The sequence below is a fragment of the Bubalus kerabau genome, chromosome 5 (assembly GCF_029407905.1).
Source record: "Bubalus kerabau isolate K-KA32 ecotype Philippines breed swamp buffalo chromosome 5, PCC_UOA_SB_1v2, whole genome shotgun sequence".
Taxonomy (NCBI): domain Eukaryota; kingdom Metazoa; phylum Chordata; class Mammalia; order Artiodactyla; family Bovidae; genus Bubalus; species Bubalus kerabau.
In genome coordinates, this window is record NC_073628.1 from 73,565,143 (window position 1) to 73,584,727 (window position 19,585).

The 19,585-nt window shown below is 37.2% G+C and overlaps 1 protein-coding gene across 17 annotated transcripts in view; it reads right to left on the bottom strand.

Moving 5' to 3' along the window:
* USH2A (usherin) overlaps window positions 1–19,585 on the bottom strand; it is a 1,013,951-nt gene that overhangs the window by 696,147 nt on the left and 298,219 nt on the right. For all 17 annotated transcript variants that reach the window (XM_055581875.1, XM_055581867.1, XM_055581860.1 and 14 more), the window contains 2 exons: window positions 19,248–19,431; window positions 5,480–5,643 (listed from right to left, as the gene is read on the bottom strand). In XM_055581875.1, coding sequence (XP_055437850.1) covers window positions 5,480–5,643; window positions 19,248–19,431 — 348 coding nt within the window. The remainder of the gene's footprint in view (window positions 1–5,479; window positions 5,644–19,247; window positions 19,432–19,585) is intronic.

Below are 19,585 nucleotides of genomic sequence, written 5' to 3' on the forward strand. Positions count from 1 at the left end.
CGCAAAGAGTCGGACACGACTGAGCGACTGAACTGAACTGAACTGATATATCATGATCAAGTGGGACTTATTCCTGGAATGCAAAGATGTTTCAACACACATAAATTGATCAATCAACACACCACATTAACAGAATGAGGAAAAATTAAACCACATAATCATCCCAACTGATACAGGAAAACAATTTTATAAAAGTCACACCCTTTCAAAAAAATAAGTAAATGAACTGGAATAGAAGGAAAATAATAAAATTCATACATGAAAAAGCTTCAGCAAATATCACACTCAATGGTTGAAGAGTTAAAGCTTTTTCTCAAGGATCAGGAACAACACAAGGATTTCTGCTGTCATCATTTCTATTCAACCAATATAGTACTGCAAGTTCTAGCCAGAGCTATTAGACATGAAAGAAAGATAAAAGACTCCCAAATCAAAACGGAAAATTATCTGTTTATAGATGATCTTTTATGTAGAAAACCCTAAAGATTCCACACACACACACACACAAAAACATTTAGAACTAATAAATTAATTAAGGAATGCTGCAAAATACAATACAAAGTCAATAAATAAAAATCAGTGGGCTTTCCAGGTAGCCCTGTTGTCAATGCAGGAGACGCATGAGACATGGGTTCAATCCCTGGTTCTGGAAGATCTTCTGGAGGAGGAAATGGCAACCCACTCCAGAATTCTTGCCTGGAAAATTCCATGGACAGAGGAGCTTGGTGGGCTGCAGTCCATGGGGTTGCAAAAGAGTCAGATACAACAGAACAGCAGGCACGGCAAACAAAAGTCCATAGTATCTCTATACACTAACAGTGAAAAGTCTGTAAAGAAAATTATGAAAACAATTATTTACGATAGCATCAAAAAGAATCTTTAGGAATTAAATTAATCAAGGAGATAAAAGACACACCAAAAATTATAAAACTGTTGAAAGAAATTAAAGATGACATAAAGGAATGGAAACACACCCAATCATGGATTAGAAGATTTAAAATTGTTGAATGCCAATACTACCCAAAGAAATCTAAAAATTTAATAGAATCTTTGTCAAAATCTCAGTGACATTTTTTGCAAAAGTAGGATTCATTTTGATATTTGGCAAAACTAATACAATTATGTAAAGTTTAAAAATAAAATAAAATTAAAACAAACAAACAAAAAAATAAGTAGGAAATACTCTAAGTCCATATGCAATCTTAAGGGACTCGAAAATAATCAAAACAATCTGGAAAAAGAACAAAACTGGAAGATGTATACTTTTTGATATCAAACATACAACAAAGCTACAGTAATCAAATAATGTGGCCCTGGAATAAAGACAGATGTATAAACCAAGGGAATAGAGTCCAGAAATAAAAACCCACCTACATGGTCAAATGATTTCTGACAAGGAAGCCAAGACCACACAATAGGGGTAATAAAGTCTATTCATGAAACTCAGAAAACTGGACATCCACATGCAAACACCATGCATGTGTGTTTACCTAACTTACCTAACACCATCTATAAAAATTAACTGAACTAGATCAAAGATTTAAATGCAAGAGCTAAAACTATAAGATTCTAATAAGAAAACTCAGGGAAAAGGCTTTGCAATATTGAGTTTGGCAATGACTTCTCACATGTTAAAAGCACAGGTAACAAAAGAAAAAAACAGACAAATACGAGTCCATCAAAAATTTTAAAATTTGTTCACCAAAGACACTATCAACAGATTAAAAAGGCAGCCCACAGAATAAAAGAAAATATTTGCAAATCATATACCTGGCAAGGGATCAGCATCCATAATATATATGGAACTCCTAAAACTCAACAAAACAACAAAAAATTCAATTAACAAAGGGCAAAGTACTTGAGTAGATATTTGTCAAAGAATCTACACAAGTAACCAATAAGCACATGAAAAGATGCTCAATATAAGTAACCATTGAATCTACAAAATTACAATGAGATAACATTTATATTATTAGGAAGGCTACTTTAAATAAACAGAAAAAAAAATGTTGACAATGGTTGGTAGGGAAAATGGAATCCTTGTACACTGTTGGCAAGAATGTAAAATGGTAAAGCTGTTGTGAAAAGCAGCTTCCTCCAGAAAGTAAAAGTAGAATTACTTTTGCTTAGAAGTAGATTCAGCAATTTCACTTCCGAGAATATACCTGGTAGAACTGAAAGCAGAATCTTGAAGAGATCTTTGTACACCCATATTCATTGTAACATTACTCAAAACAGCTAAAGCATGATAGCAACTAAAGCATAGTATCTGTGTATTAACAGATGAATGGGTGAGCAAAAGGTGGTATATACATGTCATGGGATATGGTTCAGTCTTATAAGGAAGGTAATTCTGGCATATGCTAAAATATGGATAAACCTGTAGGGCATATGCTAAGTGAAATAAGCAGAATACCTAACAAAAGTAACAAAAAGGCAAATACTTTATGCTCTTCCTTATATGAAATACTTAGATTATTAAAAATCATAGAGACAGAAAGTAAAATTGTGGTAGCCAGGAGGTAGGGGAAAATGTGGGGGAGGGAGATTATTGCTTAATGGGTGTAGCATTTCAGTTTCACAAGCAGAAGAGAGTTAACAGAGATGGATGGTAGTCATGGCTGCGCACCATTATGAAAGAAAGTATCTAACATCACCAAACTGTACATTTAAAAATATTTAATATGGTAAACTTAATGCATAGATATTTTATCACAATAAAATAGTTTTAAAAGGAAAACTATGAGATCCTCTCTGATAGAGATAAAAATATGCAAGAAGACTGCTAAATAACCAAGAATAAATATAAATGTGAGTTGATATAAAAAATATTTAAGTACATATATGACCTGTGTATACATAAATACATTTGTTTGTTTAGTTAAATTCAGAGCCAGAAGTTTAGGGCAAATGGTATGTTATTCAGTAGGAAAGCATTCAGAAAGCAGAACTCTTTAAAACCTTCTGTTTCTGTCTCTGTATCAGAGAGAATGACCATCATTTTAAAAGCATAAAACAGTTATTCTCAGGAAAGAATTAAATCACATAATAAGGAAACTAAATCACATAATAAGTAAGACTATGAGAGAAGGTCTAATTAGTTTAATTCAATTCTCCTGCATTCTAGAAAGTATATCCTAGGATTCCCACCCTGATTCTCTGTCTTAAAAAAGATCACAGATGCATCACTATGCTTTTGTCAATGGCTACGGCCGTGTAAAAGAAAATAGTTACAATACTGTGGTTCCCAAATCGCATTCTTTTTTTTTTTAATATAAATTTATTTATTTTCGCATTCTTGAAATTAGTTGGACACAGAAAAATACACACCCGAGGTAGTTCACAGTTTCAACAATAGATAGCACTACGTTCCTTTCAATAGCATCCTATCTTTGTGCAGTTGGTTGTTCCGACTGTTGCTGGGATAAAAAGCCAGGATCACAGGAAAATCAACACGGAACAGGATAGAAAGCAGCCGCCTTCACATTCATCCCAGTTAGCCCTTTTCTGCACCCTTCATTTACGCCTTTTTATTCTCACTGTGTTCATCATGCTTCTTGACTGTGCTTTGTGCTTCTTTACAGGCAGGAATCCTGTCTAATTTTTTAAATGCATTACCTCTATTGATGCTGAGCTTCCAACTTTGTTTTGTAAACATTGTGAAACCCCAGTCTAAAACAGAAGCAGCAAAACCACCACCATAAGAAGCTGGACGAACATGTTCCATACTAAGGATCGCAATTTTAAAGAGATAGAAAGTCAAAAGGACCATATCCAGAAAAGAGTGATTATAAATATGCAATTTTTTTTTAACTATTAAGAATTGAAATTATTTGGACAGACTAAAAATATTTAGCCCAGAGAAGAAAAATCTTAACATAAAAGTAGATGTCTACCACTACTAAGAAATGTAGGCCAGGTTTTGTGACCAGGCCATCCACTTTTGCCTGAGGTGTAATTCCTAGTCTGTGTCTCAGGTGTGCACACAGGTAGTGAAAATGGAGCAGATGCTTATATTTTCATATAACGTTGGTGGCAGAACCGATTAAAAAATTGCTATGATTCCATATGTGAATGTAAAACTGTCACAATTCTATTATAAATGATTTCTATGACTGGCAACTAAGGAAATATGCTGGAATTTCTGTTGCTCACAAATCAATCAATTATATAGCTAATCAATGAATAATAAATATTAATTAAATGTTCAGTGAATCCAGATTGGTGTTTAGACTATATTTACCCACAAAGGCAGTTATTACACTCCTTTCCCAAGTTTAGCATAAATACCTATGGTTTTACTTATACTAAAATCCAGAGAGATCAATGAAACACAGGATACTGAAGATAAAACAAAAGCTGAATATGTCTTTTTAATCATTAGCTACACCCTGCCTTTCACTACCTCAAAATCTAGTATAGTTGCTGTGGAACTCAACATCATATTACTTCTCTGTCCCTCCCTTAAATATAGATAGCACTCTTTCAGGCATGCTTGTTTATGATGATTTGTCTGGACTTGTGGCACTTCCTAGCATTGTGACTCATGATATGGTCTCGGGATTCCTCAAGGAGGAAACGCATTGTGCATTATATTATTGAGGAATCCTTATTGCTTATATTATTGAGGAATTATATATTGAGGAATGCAGGAAATGCATTGTGCATTATATTTTTGAGGAATCCTTACCACATGTTCTTAATAGGCATTTCTTGGGCATTCTGGAAAAGGCAAAGATATACTATCTTGAAGTAAATATAAAGAAATCACCAATATGCTAAGAAATTGCAGCATATTTCAAGTGACCTTGAGAAGTCACTTCAAGGCGCTGAAGAAAAATGTTGAGAAGTCAAAAGACACTATGATGTAACTTTTGGCTTCTAAGAGTTAAAGCAAAAATGTGAGAGATGTTGAAACAACTAAAACAACTTAAAGTAGAAAGGAATATCAATTACATGAGTAACATGCAGTGACAAATAATGATAATAATTACTACAATATCAATAAACATCTAATAGTAGCATAGTGTCCATAAAACTGGGAGGATAGAATGACATAAAACTCACAACAAATAAGTAGAAATCTTCCATTTCCTATAGAAATCACCTGGAAATGTTCTTAAGTGGCAAGGTAACCAGTCATATCAGTTTCACAATGCTATCCTAAATTTTACATGGAAAGTCTCACATTCTGGGAAAACCTTCAGTCTGGGGTAAACCAAGACTTTAGTCACCTTGCTAGCAATACCATTCCAACAGACCAGTGTAAATTTCCCACTACTCGGATAATTGCCATATTCAATGCTCCAGTCAAGGAAAAGAACCCAAATTTCATTTAGTGTTTTGTTTTTTTTTTTTCCACTTCTCACTTAAATTCTCCACATTGTACCTAAGGCTTTCTGATGGGTTCTCAATGAAAATACTAATGAGACACTGCCCTGTGTGATGCTGCCTCATACATGGACCAGAGTTCACTTACTTTTGCTACAGCCCAACGGGTTACTGATATCCAAATGGCTTGCATTGGGAACACAGGTATCACACTTTGATCCAGTAACAAATCGTTTACAGAAACACTGGCCTGTGACCAAGTGACAGGTTTCATTTAAGGCTCCTGAGAGATGACAATTGCAAGGCTGACATCTGAAAATAAGACAAATAAACCATTAAAGAAAATAATGCTTTGATTAGCAATCCATGGAAAAAGTTACATCTATTGATAACACTGTGGAATAAAATAGTCTGTTTTAGCTGGTATATTGAAAAAGATTCTTGAGCTAAACAAATACAAAATAAAACAGAAAGATACCTTTATCAAAATGCCATTCACAATAAAATCTCTACAAAGCCTTCTCTTTGTACATTAATTAATAGCAAGAAAGTGTTATATTGCTTTTTTACATGCAATGATACATCTTGTGACTTATTTTGCATACTAGTTGCTCCATTAAGAACACTGGAAACTTCTCATCCCACAAAAGCAGTTCTCCTGACAGCTGAAAATTAAGATTCGATACCCATCCAGGAGGAGGAAATGGCAACCCACTCCAGCATTCTCTGGAGAACCCCATGGACAGAGGAGCCTTGCAGGCTATAGCTCAGGGGATTGCAAACAGCTGATCACAGCTGAGCGACTGAATGTGCACCCATAAAATTATCTCTTTAAGTATCTTTCAAGCTGTGAAATAGAAAACTGGGTTGATAATTACTGCTCCCCCTATTATAATCCTATAGTCTTTTAAAGAGTCAAAATTATATAGTTTTATAAAGATTAAATTTTACTAAGAAAACAGTTTGAGGAAGATATGTTCAAACACTGCTGATGCCTTATATATGTTATATATTATTTTTAACTTTTGTATTAAACTCGTTTACCCAAAATGATGAGAGAATACAGCATTATTCTGATCTATGAAAAGATGCTATCGATACAAACATAATGAAAGAACTTCATTTCAACTTAAATTTCTCGGACTCAAAGTTGATTGTAAAAATCAGTCTTGGCATTTTACCATGAGAGTGAAAGTGAAGTCGCTCAGTCGTGTCCGACTCTTTGCGATCCCATGGACTGTAGTCTACCAGGCTTCTCTGTCCATGGGATTTTCCAGGCAAGAGTACTGGAGTGGGTTGCCATTTCCTTTTCCAGGGGATCTTCCTGACCCAGGGATCAAAGCCAGGTCTCCTGAGCCACTTGACCCATTTTTTTTTTTCCCATGATAGTAACTAAGACTTATTTTTTCGGAGTGAATTTTTTACTCAGTGCATGTTAATGTCATAGATTGGGATGGTACCACCATGAAGCCTTAGGGCTTCCCTAGTGGCTCAGATGGTAAAGAATCTACCCGCAATGTGGGAGACCTGAGTTCGATCCCTGGGTTGGGAAGATCTCCTGGAGAAGGGCACGGCAACCCACTCCAGTATTCTTTCCTGGAGAATCTTCATGGACAGAGGAGCCTGGCCGGCCACATTCCATGGGGTTGCAAAGAGTCAGACATGACTGAGCAACTAAGCACAGCACAGCCCAGCACCTCATGAAGCATTAAGCAAAACATCACACATAAGAAGACCATGACCTTTAAAGAGGAGCTTTTCATAGGGCACATTGAAAACAACATAGCATGGCTTCACCTATATTTTCTAATAAAGATACTGGATGGATAGAGTTACTTCATCTTACTGCAACTTTTACCGTGTGATCTCCTGGGTAATCATTCAACACCCTTAAAAAAGCTGATAAAAGCTAAGGCTGCTAAATAAGCTGCAAATTTGTTTTATGGACTAATATCACCTTGGGAATAAATAAAGTACAGTTTGTCTCGAAAGCTACTGTACCGTAGTTCGCCCTTTTTATGTCATGATAAGAGTACATTTTTCCCCTGCAAACAACTACAGCGTATCCTTTATGTGTAGACAGAACTCCATCTCAAACAGATATCTTGTTTAGCCTATTTAAGTATTAGAGCTGACGAAAATTATGCACGGAAATTAAAATGGAATTACAGAAGCAACAAAATATTTAATTTGCTCCTAACTTCATTATATGCTATTACTTAGAATATATTGTTTGTCGGCTGTTAGTATAATATTGGTAAGCATAAACAATAAGAGACAAGCTTCTCTCAATGCACATATATATCACTACACCACTCATGAATAAGTGTCTCTTGAGTATTTCAGCTTTTATTGCCATTCACTCATGAGACAATCACATTTATTTTCCATACAGTACATTTAGAGTAATAGTTTCCAGTGTATAATTCCTTTCCTTGATGGAGATCTATTTTCTTCCCGCTAACTGCTACATGCTTAACTCCAAGTCAGCTCTGTCAATATCCATGGGATATTAAGTTCCAAATCCAAATGGAATAAATAAACTGCTTCTTAGGAAACCACGTAGTGTTTTGAGTAACTAAAAATGACTCTTACGGTTTCACAGTCTCTTATCCCAACTCTTTTTATATGTAACTTCTCTGACTTCTCATAATTGCTTGACTTTAGTAAGAGAGATTTTTACCCGGATGAAGTTTACAGGAGACTTTTCTGAATACTATAGGTTGTTTCTAGCCTAAAGGACACTGGGGATAATTTTGTAATTAAAGTTTAAGCAAAATGATTCCTGTAAATTTCTCCGCCTCTCAAATATAATTTTAAACATTTCCAAGACTCCTTAGCAAATAAGCTACAGGTTTGATGTCATTTTATAAGTTATCCTTCCTCAAGAGCATCTCCTAAATGAAATATATTTCACATTTATTAAAACAAAATTATGTGTAATAAAGAAAAAGACATTTTAAGCTTAGAAAGAGAAACACCAAACTAAGATGAATTGTGATATTGATTTTGTCAGGATAAATGGTTTTTGTGATATTAATATAAAGAAACCTTTATTACACTGACTCTCCTGGTACAGCTAGGGCTTCTCCCACAATCTGTTTAAAATCTTCATTTTTCATCCTTATGGGAAAACCTCACTTGCTAAATGGATTTCATAAAGAGTAATCTGTCAAGATTTATATAGATAAACAATTTGTGATGTTTATTGACCAGTTCATTATGGTAAACAAAATAGCAGGAAAGCAGTGCTAATGTCTGCTAGCTCTGTGCTATTACAGTTCTTCATGGGCCCTTACGTTACCCCAGTGTTTGCTGAATTCAATGGGAAAGAAATTCATTGGCTTCAGTCTCTTAAATCTCAAACCTCATATATTTTCCTTTCTAGGGAGCCTCTTCCATTTGGGCAAACGGTAAAAAAAAAAAAAAAGGAGTTATCCTACTTATTACTACTCAGAAACATCAGTATGAATGAAGGGGATGTGTTTCCATACTGGATTTCACTATCAGAAACTTCATCATGTGAGGAAGAGCTACTACAAGAGGGGGTCCATGGATAAGACCCAGGATAAAGATAACTTTACTGATGTTTCTCTTTGGAGAACTCTCTTCTGTCTGGGGCCTCAAAGGTACCATCAAATCGATTTAAAGATATTGACTAACATCAATAATATTCACTGAGGGCCAACTATGCTACAGGACTGCAGCAGGACATAAAGATGGATAAGACAGAGCTGTCCTTGTTTTCCAGGAGCTCACAGTCTGCTGCTACTGCTACTGCTGCTAAGTCGCTTCAGTTGTGTCCGACTCTGTGCGACCCCATAGACAGCAGCCCACCAGGCTCCTCCGCCCATGGGACTTTCCAGGCAAGAGTATTGGAGTGGGCTGCCATCGCCTTCTCCTAGCTTACAGTCTAGTGAGAAATAAAAAGTGGAGAGAGCATTAACAAAGATGTATGCAGACTTTTGGGGGACACAGGAAGGGGCCATTTGGTGGAAAAGGATGGGAAGAAGTAATATGGAGGAATCTTAGAGATGTGTGGGCTAAATATGAAAAGATGGGCTGGAATAAGCCAGGCAAACAGGGAGGGGAGAAAAATAGAGACAAGACACAGCAGGAGAGTGTATGAAATTTTAAGTAATTCAAAAATTTTTTACTTAAATTCTGAATAGGAAGGTGGCAACAGATAATGCTGGAAAGTGAAGAAGAGGTAAGATATTGCCAGATCAGGTGGAATGCTGATAGTGGAAAGGAGCAGGATAAATTTAAGAAATGTTTAGTACATAAAATCAGTAGGATGGGGTGGAAAAATTGAAAGGAGAAGGGAAGAAGGGCCTGGAGTTATTCCTAGTTTTCTAATTTGTTGAAACTGTGGATGATGTAGTCATCATTTAATATACAGAACAACGGAGGAAGAGACATTCAATTGCTGAGGGATTTTAGACAAGGATTATTAATGATTATTAAAGAATAGAAGAGAAAGAGGCTTCAAGGTGAATTGAGGAAACTGGACAAAGAGTTTTCTTCCATCTTTTCCTAACACAAAGACTAGCAACCAGTAGGAGAAGGCAATGGCACCCCACTCCAGTACTCTTGCCTGGAAAATCCCATGGACGCAGAAGCCTGGTAGGCTGCAGTCCATGGGGTCGCTAAGAGTCAGGCATGACTAAGCGACTTCACTTTCACTTTTCACTTTCATGCAATGGAGAAGGAAATGGCAACCCATTCCAGTATTCTTGCCTGGAGAATCCCAGGAACAGAGGAGCCTAGTGGGCTGCCGTCAATGGGGTCGCACAGAGTCAGACACGACTGAAGTGACCTAGCAGCAGCAGCAACAACCAGTAAGTGTTCGATAAACGTTGTTAAATAAAAGAATGAATAAAGCACTAGAAAACTTTAAGACATAGGACACCACAGATAAATCTGAATGTGACATGTAGCTTTAATAACAATTTAACTCTTTTGAGCCTTTCTGATTGGCATAGCTTTCCCTCTACTAGCCTCTCCACAAGGAAGGGGCCACTCTTTTTTAAGGGCTGGCCTTCTACTCTGACTCCCTAAGGCCAGAAGAGTTCTCTGCTGGCTTCTTTTTGCAGAACCCCACGAGTGCCCTCTAGAGGAGTTTGGTTTTCTCCTGGATAAGATTTAATTCGATCTCTGCAGTGGATGTGTGATCTGAGGTTCTTAGTTTTCCTTTCTTCACAGCCTACTAGTAACATCAGATTCTTCTAGAAATGACAACCAGAATTATAAGAGAGGATTGGGGCTAGGAAATCCTCTGTGTGTGAGCCAAAAGCCGTATCACATGACTTACTGGAGAGGAAGTGAGTGGTATTGCCTCATCAAGAAGCAGGAAGTCAATATTGTTCAGTCCACCCTCCCTAGTGAAGTCTTCCTACAAATAAAGGGGTTCATAAGAGCTGGATTTGGGCAGTGACTCCCTTGCATCCAGACCACAGTGCCAACTGAGTCCAGGGTGAGGACATTCTTGTCACCCAGAGAAGAGCTTGCTATGGTGCCTGGCAGTTCCTCCTTTGTTGGTGCTGCACCTCATCACAGGGAATGTAGACCACATCTGACATACTGGTCACCAACGCCAGACATATCAAAGAAAAAGAAATCCCAGAAGACTCCCTGTAATAACAGTATTCACACATTTATGTCGAGAAGCGCTAGCCTTCCTTTCCTTAACTTCCTCATTACATTAATACGATAACTTGGAGGTCTGAATGTAGATTAAAATTCTCAGAGCACTCTTAAGGAGAAGCAAGCACACTACTTCTGTGACCCCAGAGGCAGAAATAAGACCAGGTGAGAAAGTCACAGGAATGAAATTTTTGCTTAATATGAAGAATAAGATTTCTATCCTTCTCAGATTAGAATTGTTTGAAATAAACAAGAGCTATGTCATGAGACAACAAACTCTTTTTAGTCCCATGTTTTCAGCAGAAGCTGAATGACAGGTTAGTCTTAACAGTGACTTGTGTAGAGAAATGTATAGGGTATTGTTCAACCAAAGTTACTTTTAAGCTTCTTTCCGAGTCTGTAGAGATGATTCTATGAGACTTGGCGAGATTAAGTAACTTGCTCAGGGTGACAGTGACTCTGGTTATAGAATCAGAAATTTTCATCTAAGAGAACTATACTAAATATTTTAAGCTTTGTGGCCAAATGACCTCTGGTGTAACCCAGTTCTGCTTTACTTGTGTGAAAGCAGTCATAAAGCGTATGTGAAGGTTGAATACTACTGTGTGTTCCAATACAATTTTATTTCCATAAACAGGTGACAGGCCAGATCTAGTCCACAGGTCACAGTTTTCTATCTCTGGTATAGTGGATTGAATTATGACCCCCAACAAAGTCAAAAGTCCTAATGTCCAGAACTTGAGGGTATGACAGCTTACTTGGCACAAGGAACTTGGCAGATTTGAGATGAAGAGATGACCCTGGATTATGAGAAGATGTCTAATTATGAGAAGAATTTGAGTATCAGAGAAAGGATGTAAGAACCTAAGTGGAGACCAGAGAAGACAGAGTGGTGAAGAATGGAGCCATGAGCTAAGGAATGTGGGTGGTGTCTTCCTTGGAAAAGCAAGGAAGTGGACCTTTTCCTGCTGTCCAAAATAAACATAGGCTTGTTGATACCTTGCTTTTGGCCCAGTGAAACTAACTTGGAACTCTTGACTTCTGTAACTGGAATATAATAAATTCATATTGTTTTACGGCACTATATTTGTGGTAAATAATTATCATAACAGTAATAGGAAATGAGCCTGGGTAGGGGAGATCCCCTGGAGGGAGAAATGCCAAACCACCCCAGTATTCTTGCCTGGGACATCCCACGGACAGAGGAGACTGCGAGCCCATAGGGTCGCAAAGAGTTAGGCACAACTTAGCAACTGAGTACACAGAACACAAAATAGGACATGAATATACCTGGTCTAGTAGAAAAGCTGTGATTGGAACCTAAATATCTCATTGCCCATTACTGAACTTTTCCTATAATATCACATTGAATGAATGCTACTGATTTATAAAAACTGACATCTTTTAGGGAGCCATACCGAAGCTGCATTAAGGGAGAATACATCATTTACGGGTAGATTGCAAAAATGATCACAATTCTCCACCTCTCTTTTTATGCAGGCCTTTTGCAACTAACTGTGCAATTCCTTCCATCAAAAAGTAGAATCTAAAAAAAGTAGAATTTATTTCTCTTCTCCTAAATATGTGTTGGCCCCTGACTTGCTTTGACTAATAGACTAAGGCAATAGTAACTTTGTGGCAGTTCCAAGAAGAGGTATCCAGCGTCCCATCACCATTCTGGTTTTTTTCTGGGAATTCATCCACCAGTTTGTGAGTGAGCCCTGGCTAGATGGCTGGATGCTTACAGGCATGTGGTCCTTTTACCGAGTCACTCTAGGTAACAGCTAGCTGTCCAACAAAGAGTCACTGAGGACCATGAATCTGAGAGGCACGTTTCCCAACATTCCAGTATGATACCCTGAAAGGAAATGACTGAACAAGAAAGCAATCTGCTTCCCTTTGAAGTCATTGATCTTATTCTCAAAGAAAAGACCAATTAAGATGCCCTGGAAATACACATACGATAAGAAGACCAGACCAAATCTATGACTTAGTGTTGAAATGGAGAACTTGTGTAGCAAAACCAAAAGTAATTTGGTCACAGAATTTTACTTTCTGTTTTAGAAGTCTAAGCCTTTTGATTCCCTGGCCACTCTAGATCTCAGTTCTCTCCTATCTGAGAGGAATCACAGTTCATTGTGTTTCGGTTGGTCAGTAAGAGACAAAGTAGTGATACTTCTAGTTCTTTAGGGTTAAAGGAAAAGATGACATACAAAGAATACATAGAGAAAAAAGAGGTTATTAGGGAAGAAACCTGTGGGGGACTGTGAGGTGTGGATGAAAACGGTGATGCCCAGATGAACTGGGGGACTGTGAGGTGTGGATGAAAACGGTGATGCCCAGATGAACTGGAGTCGTCGTGTGGGCTGTTGGAAAGAGGACCCATAGTCACAGGTCAACTTGATGACAGTTTCAGGGAGGGCACCATGTCACATATGGGTCTCAACTACCCACTGAGACAAACTCAATGTGGCCCCTTCTGGTTTCACTTTTGGTTTAGAAACATATGATATACTTTTTCATTTTGCTTTACTGATTTTTCATTGGGCAGGTTTCTTTGCTTCATTGTTTTCAATACGGATTAAATCATGTTTGCTTTATGTGTCAAAGGTAACTGGAGTGATTTTTGCACTTGGATCAGCTTTCTAAAATACCTGCCCCCTCTTTGTGATAGGGAACTTCTGAAGAATGAACTACTTGGATGAAGACAGGCAAATGATTTTCCAGCCTGTCACTGTGTGTTTGGTGCATTGGTGTCATGGTTGCTGTAGTTTAGGTGAAGGGTCTATTTTATTTGTTTTTGCCCTTGGGAGTATTAAAAAAATTGTACAAAATAAGTCAAGAGAAAAATATAGCAAACATAGTCATTCATAACAAAGAGCAGAATAGGGTAAGGTAACAGTATATGTATGGATTTCATGGAGGGGTTACTGCTACTGCTGCTGCTGCTAAGTCACTTCAGTCGTGTCCGACTCTGTGCGACCCCATAGACAGCAGCCCACCGGGCTCCCCGTCCCTGGGATTCTCCAGGCAAGAGCACTGGAGTGGGTTGCCATTTCCTTTTCCAATGCATGAAAGTGAAAAGTGAAAGTGAAGTTGCTCAGTTGTGTCCAACCTCAGCGACCCCATGGACTGCAGCCTACCAGGCTCCTCCATCCATGGATTTTCCAGGCAACAGTACTGGAGTGGGGTGCCATTGCCTTCTCCATGGAGGGGTTAAACACATGGAAAAAGCAGATGAGAAAGTCAATTTATTTTCAAATCAATGAAGAGATACGGTGATACTTGTATCTTCTCCTTAACAATAAAATACTTATAATCTTTGTAGACTTCTGGAAATTAATGAAACCAATTTATACTTTTAAGTACCTAACACAGTGCCTGACTCAAAGTACATTCAAATGATTTTAGATGATTATTTTTTAAAAACTTTAACATCAGGTCACAATAGTTATTCCTCTGTTCTGTATGTCTGTATATCCTTAGACAATGAGTGTTTCCCTCAGGAAACAAAAAGTCCTAATACTAGGTGGAATCCCATATGTTTTAGACATCTTCGTACACATTTTCAAAATAGTCAGTGTTACTTTGTATACACACACACACGCGCACACAAGAACAACCAGAAGTCAACAAAGAGATTTCAATATCATTCAGGAAAGAAATGGAAAACATAAAAATAATAAAATCCATTTTTTTCTTCTCAATGATGAGCAAAAGTATAAACTCAAGCAACTCTCACAGTCATCTTTTGAAACATCTTTCTCTATGACCTTCTGTGCTAGAGGATTTCTTTAACAGTCATCAACGTTAAAATGAAACATGATGGTAGAATTCATCAGTGGAATAGAAGGGTCAGCTCTAGACAGGGGCATTCCATGTGACTGATTTAACAAGGGACAAATGCTGCTGATTTCCTTGGGCCCTGTGTGGCCAAGGGAGGCTTTATTCTTTCTGTTTATTTCAGAGAAGCTACATTATCCACAGTGGCTTTTGCTTTTAATAGTTCTTTCCAGCAGCAGCCTATGCTCAATATCAGAGTCAACCCTGCCTAATCTGAGAGCATCCTGAGCCCCATTCACACATGGGTAGTGTGGACTTGAATAGTTTTTTTTTTTAAGATTTATATCCCTTTCACTAAGATGATAATGGCATGAGACTTTAAAAAAAATTGGTGGAGGTGATCAGAGTAATACAAATGAGAATTTTCTTGGTGTTGGCTACATTAGGAATGGGATCAATGAGTGGCATGCAAATTTAAAATTCAGAGAGACAACTGGCCATAGGCCTAGAGCCCATTGTAAAGATCTGGAGAGATGATAATATATTTGAGAGTCATGTACATGCACACAGTGATTGAAATCATAGATGTTGATACGTAAGTTGAAGGGTTAAAGAGGACTAGTTAGAAACAGAAATATAAAACAATTCAGAGAAACAGCATCTTGGGAGCCAAAGGAAGAGATTATTTTTTAAAAAAAGGAGAAGAAATATTATTGGCTCATTGGAAAACCATGAGTCATAAGAAGCAATTATAAATTAATTTTCTTTCATCTTTCATTGATCCTTTAAATATATTGCATGAGGCTATTTCCCTTGTTGCCATCTGAAGACGCAGTGAGTCAACTGTACAGCTTTTCTGGTCTTCCTTAGGTAGCAGAAAGTCCTACAGTTATTTTAAGTTGCAAACTATGGGTTCAACACTAGTAACCATCCTGGAGGCATCAGACATCGTGATTTCAGAAAATACTACAAAGTTTTCATAATCAAAATGGTATGGTCCTGGCATTAAAAGCAGACACATAGACTAATGGAATAGAATAGACAACCCAGAAACAAACCCACACATATCAGTCAACTGATTTTCAAAAAGAGTATCAGGAACACACAATGAGGAAAGGGTGTTCTCTTCAACCAAAGGTGCTGGCAAAACTGAATCTTCACAGGTAGAAGAATGAAACCGGACCCTTAAAATGACCCTAAAATGACCATATATAAAAATCAACTCAAAATGGGTTAAAAACTTAAAGATAATATCAGAAACCAAAACTACTAGATGAAAACAGGGGAAAAGCTTCTTAACATGGGTCTGGGCAATAATTTTGTGGCTATGACACCAATGCTTGGGCAAAAAAGCAACAAGAGATGAACCAAAAATCTTTTACACAGCAAATAAAATTACCAACAGAGTGAAAAGACAACCTAAAGAATATGAGAAAATATTTGTGAACCATCCATCTGATAAGGGGTTAATATTAAAATTTTATAAGAAACTCATACAACTCAATAGGGGAAAAAAATCCTCTAATTTTCAAAAAATGAGCAAAGGATATTTATAGATATTTCTCCAAAGACACGCAGGTGGCCAACAGATACGTTAAAAGCTGCTTAACATCACTAATCAGCAGGGAAATGCAAATCAAAACCACAATGAAATATCACTTCACATTCCTTAGAACGGCTATTATCAAAAACACACAAGCTAGGTTTTGGTGAGGATGTGGAGAAAAGGGAACCCCTTATACTACTGGTGGGAATGTAAGTTGGTACAGTCACTATGAAAAACAGCATGAAGGTCCTTAGAAAACTAAAAATAGGACTATCCTATGATTCTAGCAATCTCAATTCTGGGAGTATATCCAAAGGAAATAAAATCAGGATCTTGAAGAGATATCTGCACCTCCAAGTTCACTTCAGCATTATTCACAATAGCCAAGGGAAACAAGCGTCCATCAGTGAATGAATGGATAAAGAAGATATTGGGTATGTGTATGTATATGTGTTTGTATGTACTTCCTTACTTCACTCAATATAAGTCATCTAATATGAAAAGGGATGACAGAGGTGGGATGGTTGGATGGCACCACTGACTCAATGGACATGGGTTTGGGTGGACTTCAGTAGTTGGTGATGGACAGGGAGGCCTGGCATGCTGTGGTTCATGGGGTCGCAAAGAGTTGGACATGACTGAGCGACTGAACTGAACTGACTATGTAAAAATATACAATTGCATTCATACAAACTTGTCATAAGTCTTTTTGCTTTGAACGCACAGTTAATCTGAATTTTTTACTGTATGACTATCATGACAATTATAAAGCTCACAATTATAAAATCCACCCAACAATTTTGGCTCTATCTTCTAGACTCCAACCTGCAACTATCTCTTTTCTTTTAATGATTTCTGTCTGCTTTCCTAATTTTAACCTCGGCACCTTCTAATAACATAATTGTTGTTGTGATGATGATGATGTATTTTATACCTATTTTTCTGGCTCTTTCTATTTCTCATTAATTTAGGTTAACATTTCAAGCCAGCTTTTAACCCAGGGAGTCCAATTCCAGTGTTAGCCAGCTCTACTGAAGAGTGGCAGGTGATAGAGCACTATCTGTAAGTGATTCTTGGTCCTGGATAAGATTGGGGTGGGGAGTGGGATGGGTAGATAAATGAGCATGAAGTAGAATGGAGTAAAGTCAGACTGAATTTTAAAACATTGAAGGGCATAAGAAGTGGTATAATGAAGGGAATGAGATTCACGTAAAGAAAGTTATGTGAAAAAGCCAAGACAATTATACATCTCTTGGTCATTAAGTAGGGGTTTGGTGACAAACATTAGCAGGAATAACAGGGAGATGAGTAGACGGAAAATAGGTAAGACACTGGCACAAAATGTCACAGATAGGCATGAGTAGTCCAAGGACAACAGCTGACAGCAAAGATATTTTTCTCTTGGTAATAAAGTGCTGTCAGGAAGACTATGGAAAAGATGGGAATTCTAAGACAGAGGTGGCCAGGGATGAAATTAACTGACCCCAGAGTTCCAACTGGGGAATTTGTGAGATGATCATTCAACAAAAATTATGTAGAGGGGTAATAGGTATAATCACTGGCCCTGATTTTACTATCAAGATCATAGTTAGACTTTTTATTTTACATTTACTGTACCATGCATTTTATACACTCATTCAGAGAGATTTAGTATTTGCAGAGAAGAGTAGTAATGCTCTCAGACTAACCAAGATGATATTCCAATGGTAACAGAAGTCAAACAGCATGTATTGAAACACAAGATATGTAATAAGAACTTGAAAGTTTTTTTAATAAATATGGAATATGTTAATGTTTTTTTAATTAATTGAATTTTAGTAGAAAGACAAATGAAATAGTTGGAGTTCTTTTTTAATAATTTACCCCATCACCCTGTCCACAGTCTAATTGAGGTGTTAACGAGTGTTAGAGTCAAAAGGCAGGTAGCAAGGGGACAATAAGGTAAAAAAATAATCTCCAATCCTTGAATAATTAGCATTCATATTTTTAAACACACACATATTGAGAAATAGATTTGACTGGTATATGCAGACACAACATTAGTTTCTTGGGGACAGGAATGTCAGAGAATTCATGGATATAGTTCCAATAGTGGACAAATTTATAATCTGACCAGACCCAAAAACACAGACATGGAACTGGCATTCCAGCACACCTTCAAAAATACAGCAATGAAAACATCTGCATGAAAGCAAATGCTCATGGATATACAGGAAGTAAGAGGTAGAACATTAAAGACAGTATAACTTTGAAAAGTGGCTAATTTACTTTCACAAGTTACTTTACACACTGGGAAAAAAATCTTATCACTGAATTCAAAGATGTTTCTCATCTGCTAGTCTTTAAATCTAAATTAAAAAGGCAAAAGGAACATAAAAGAATGCTGTAATAAATTCAGGCTCCACGTAGAACAAAGTATACACACACATGCTACCTATCCCAGCTTGTGTGTGTGTGTGTGTGTGTGTGTGTGTGTGTGCACGTGTATTTTGTGCTATGGATATTTCTTTACCTTCCTTCACATCCAGATTTTGAGATATTTGCAAAAAAAAGTATTTTATCTTATTAAATATCCCCAGGCCCTAAGACTGGGCACATTTATCATTGTATAACAACCTATACACTCAATCTCTAGGAAATCTGGAAAGATAACTCCGCATGTTCAGTTGCTCAGTTCTGTCTGACTCTTTGCCATCTTGTGGACTGTATGTAGGCCACCAGGCTCCTCTATCCATGGAATCTTCCAGGCAAGAATACTTCAGTGAGAAGCCATTCCCTTCATCAGGGGATCTTCCCAACCCAGGAATGAAGAATATATTAGCAAATTAAGGAGGATAGAAAATATTGCTTCTTACAAAATATATGGCCAAAAAATTTCTGTTAGTAATTGCAAATACAATTTAGTAAAAATATCTGATTATTAATTCTTGTAAATACTTACCTCCCAGTTAGAGAATCAAATCCAAAGTAAAGATCTTTACAATAGTCGCAACTTTGTCCAGCAATGGAAGCATCTTGGCAAACACACTGACCAGTCAAGCTATTACAGATGTGATTAACTGCACCAGTGGCGTGGCATGAACATGGCAGGCAGCCAGTGGCATTGCCTGGAGAAATATAAAAGCCTGGAAATAAAGAAATAAAAAGTTTTTATTATACTTTCTATCCAGTTTTTTCTTAAAAAAATAATGTTTTGATTACACTGAAAAACTGAACACTCTACCACAACACTATCTAATTTCCTGTACAAATGTGGTTATAGCTGTTCTTTGCTGCTGC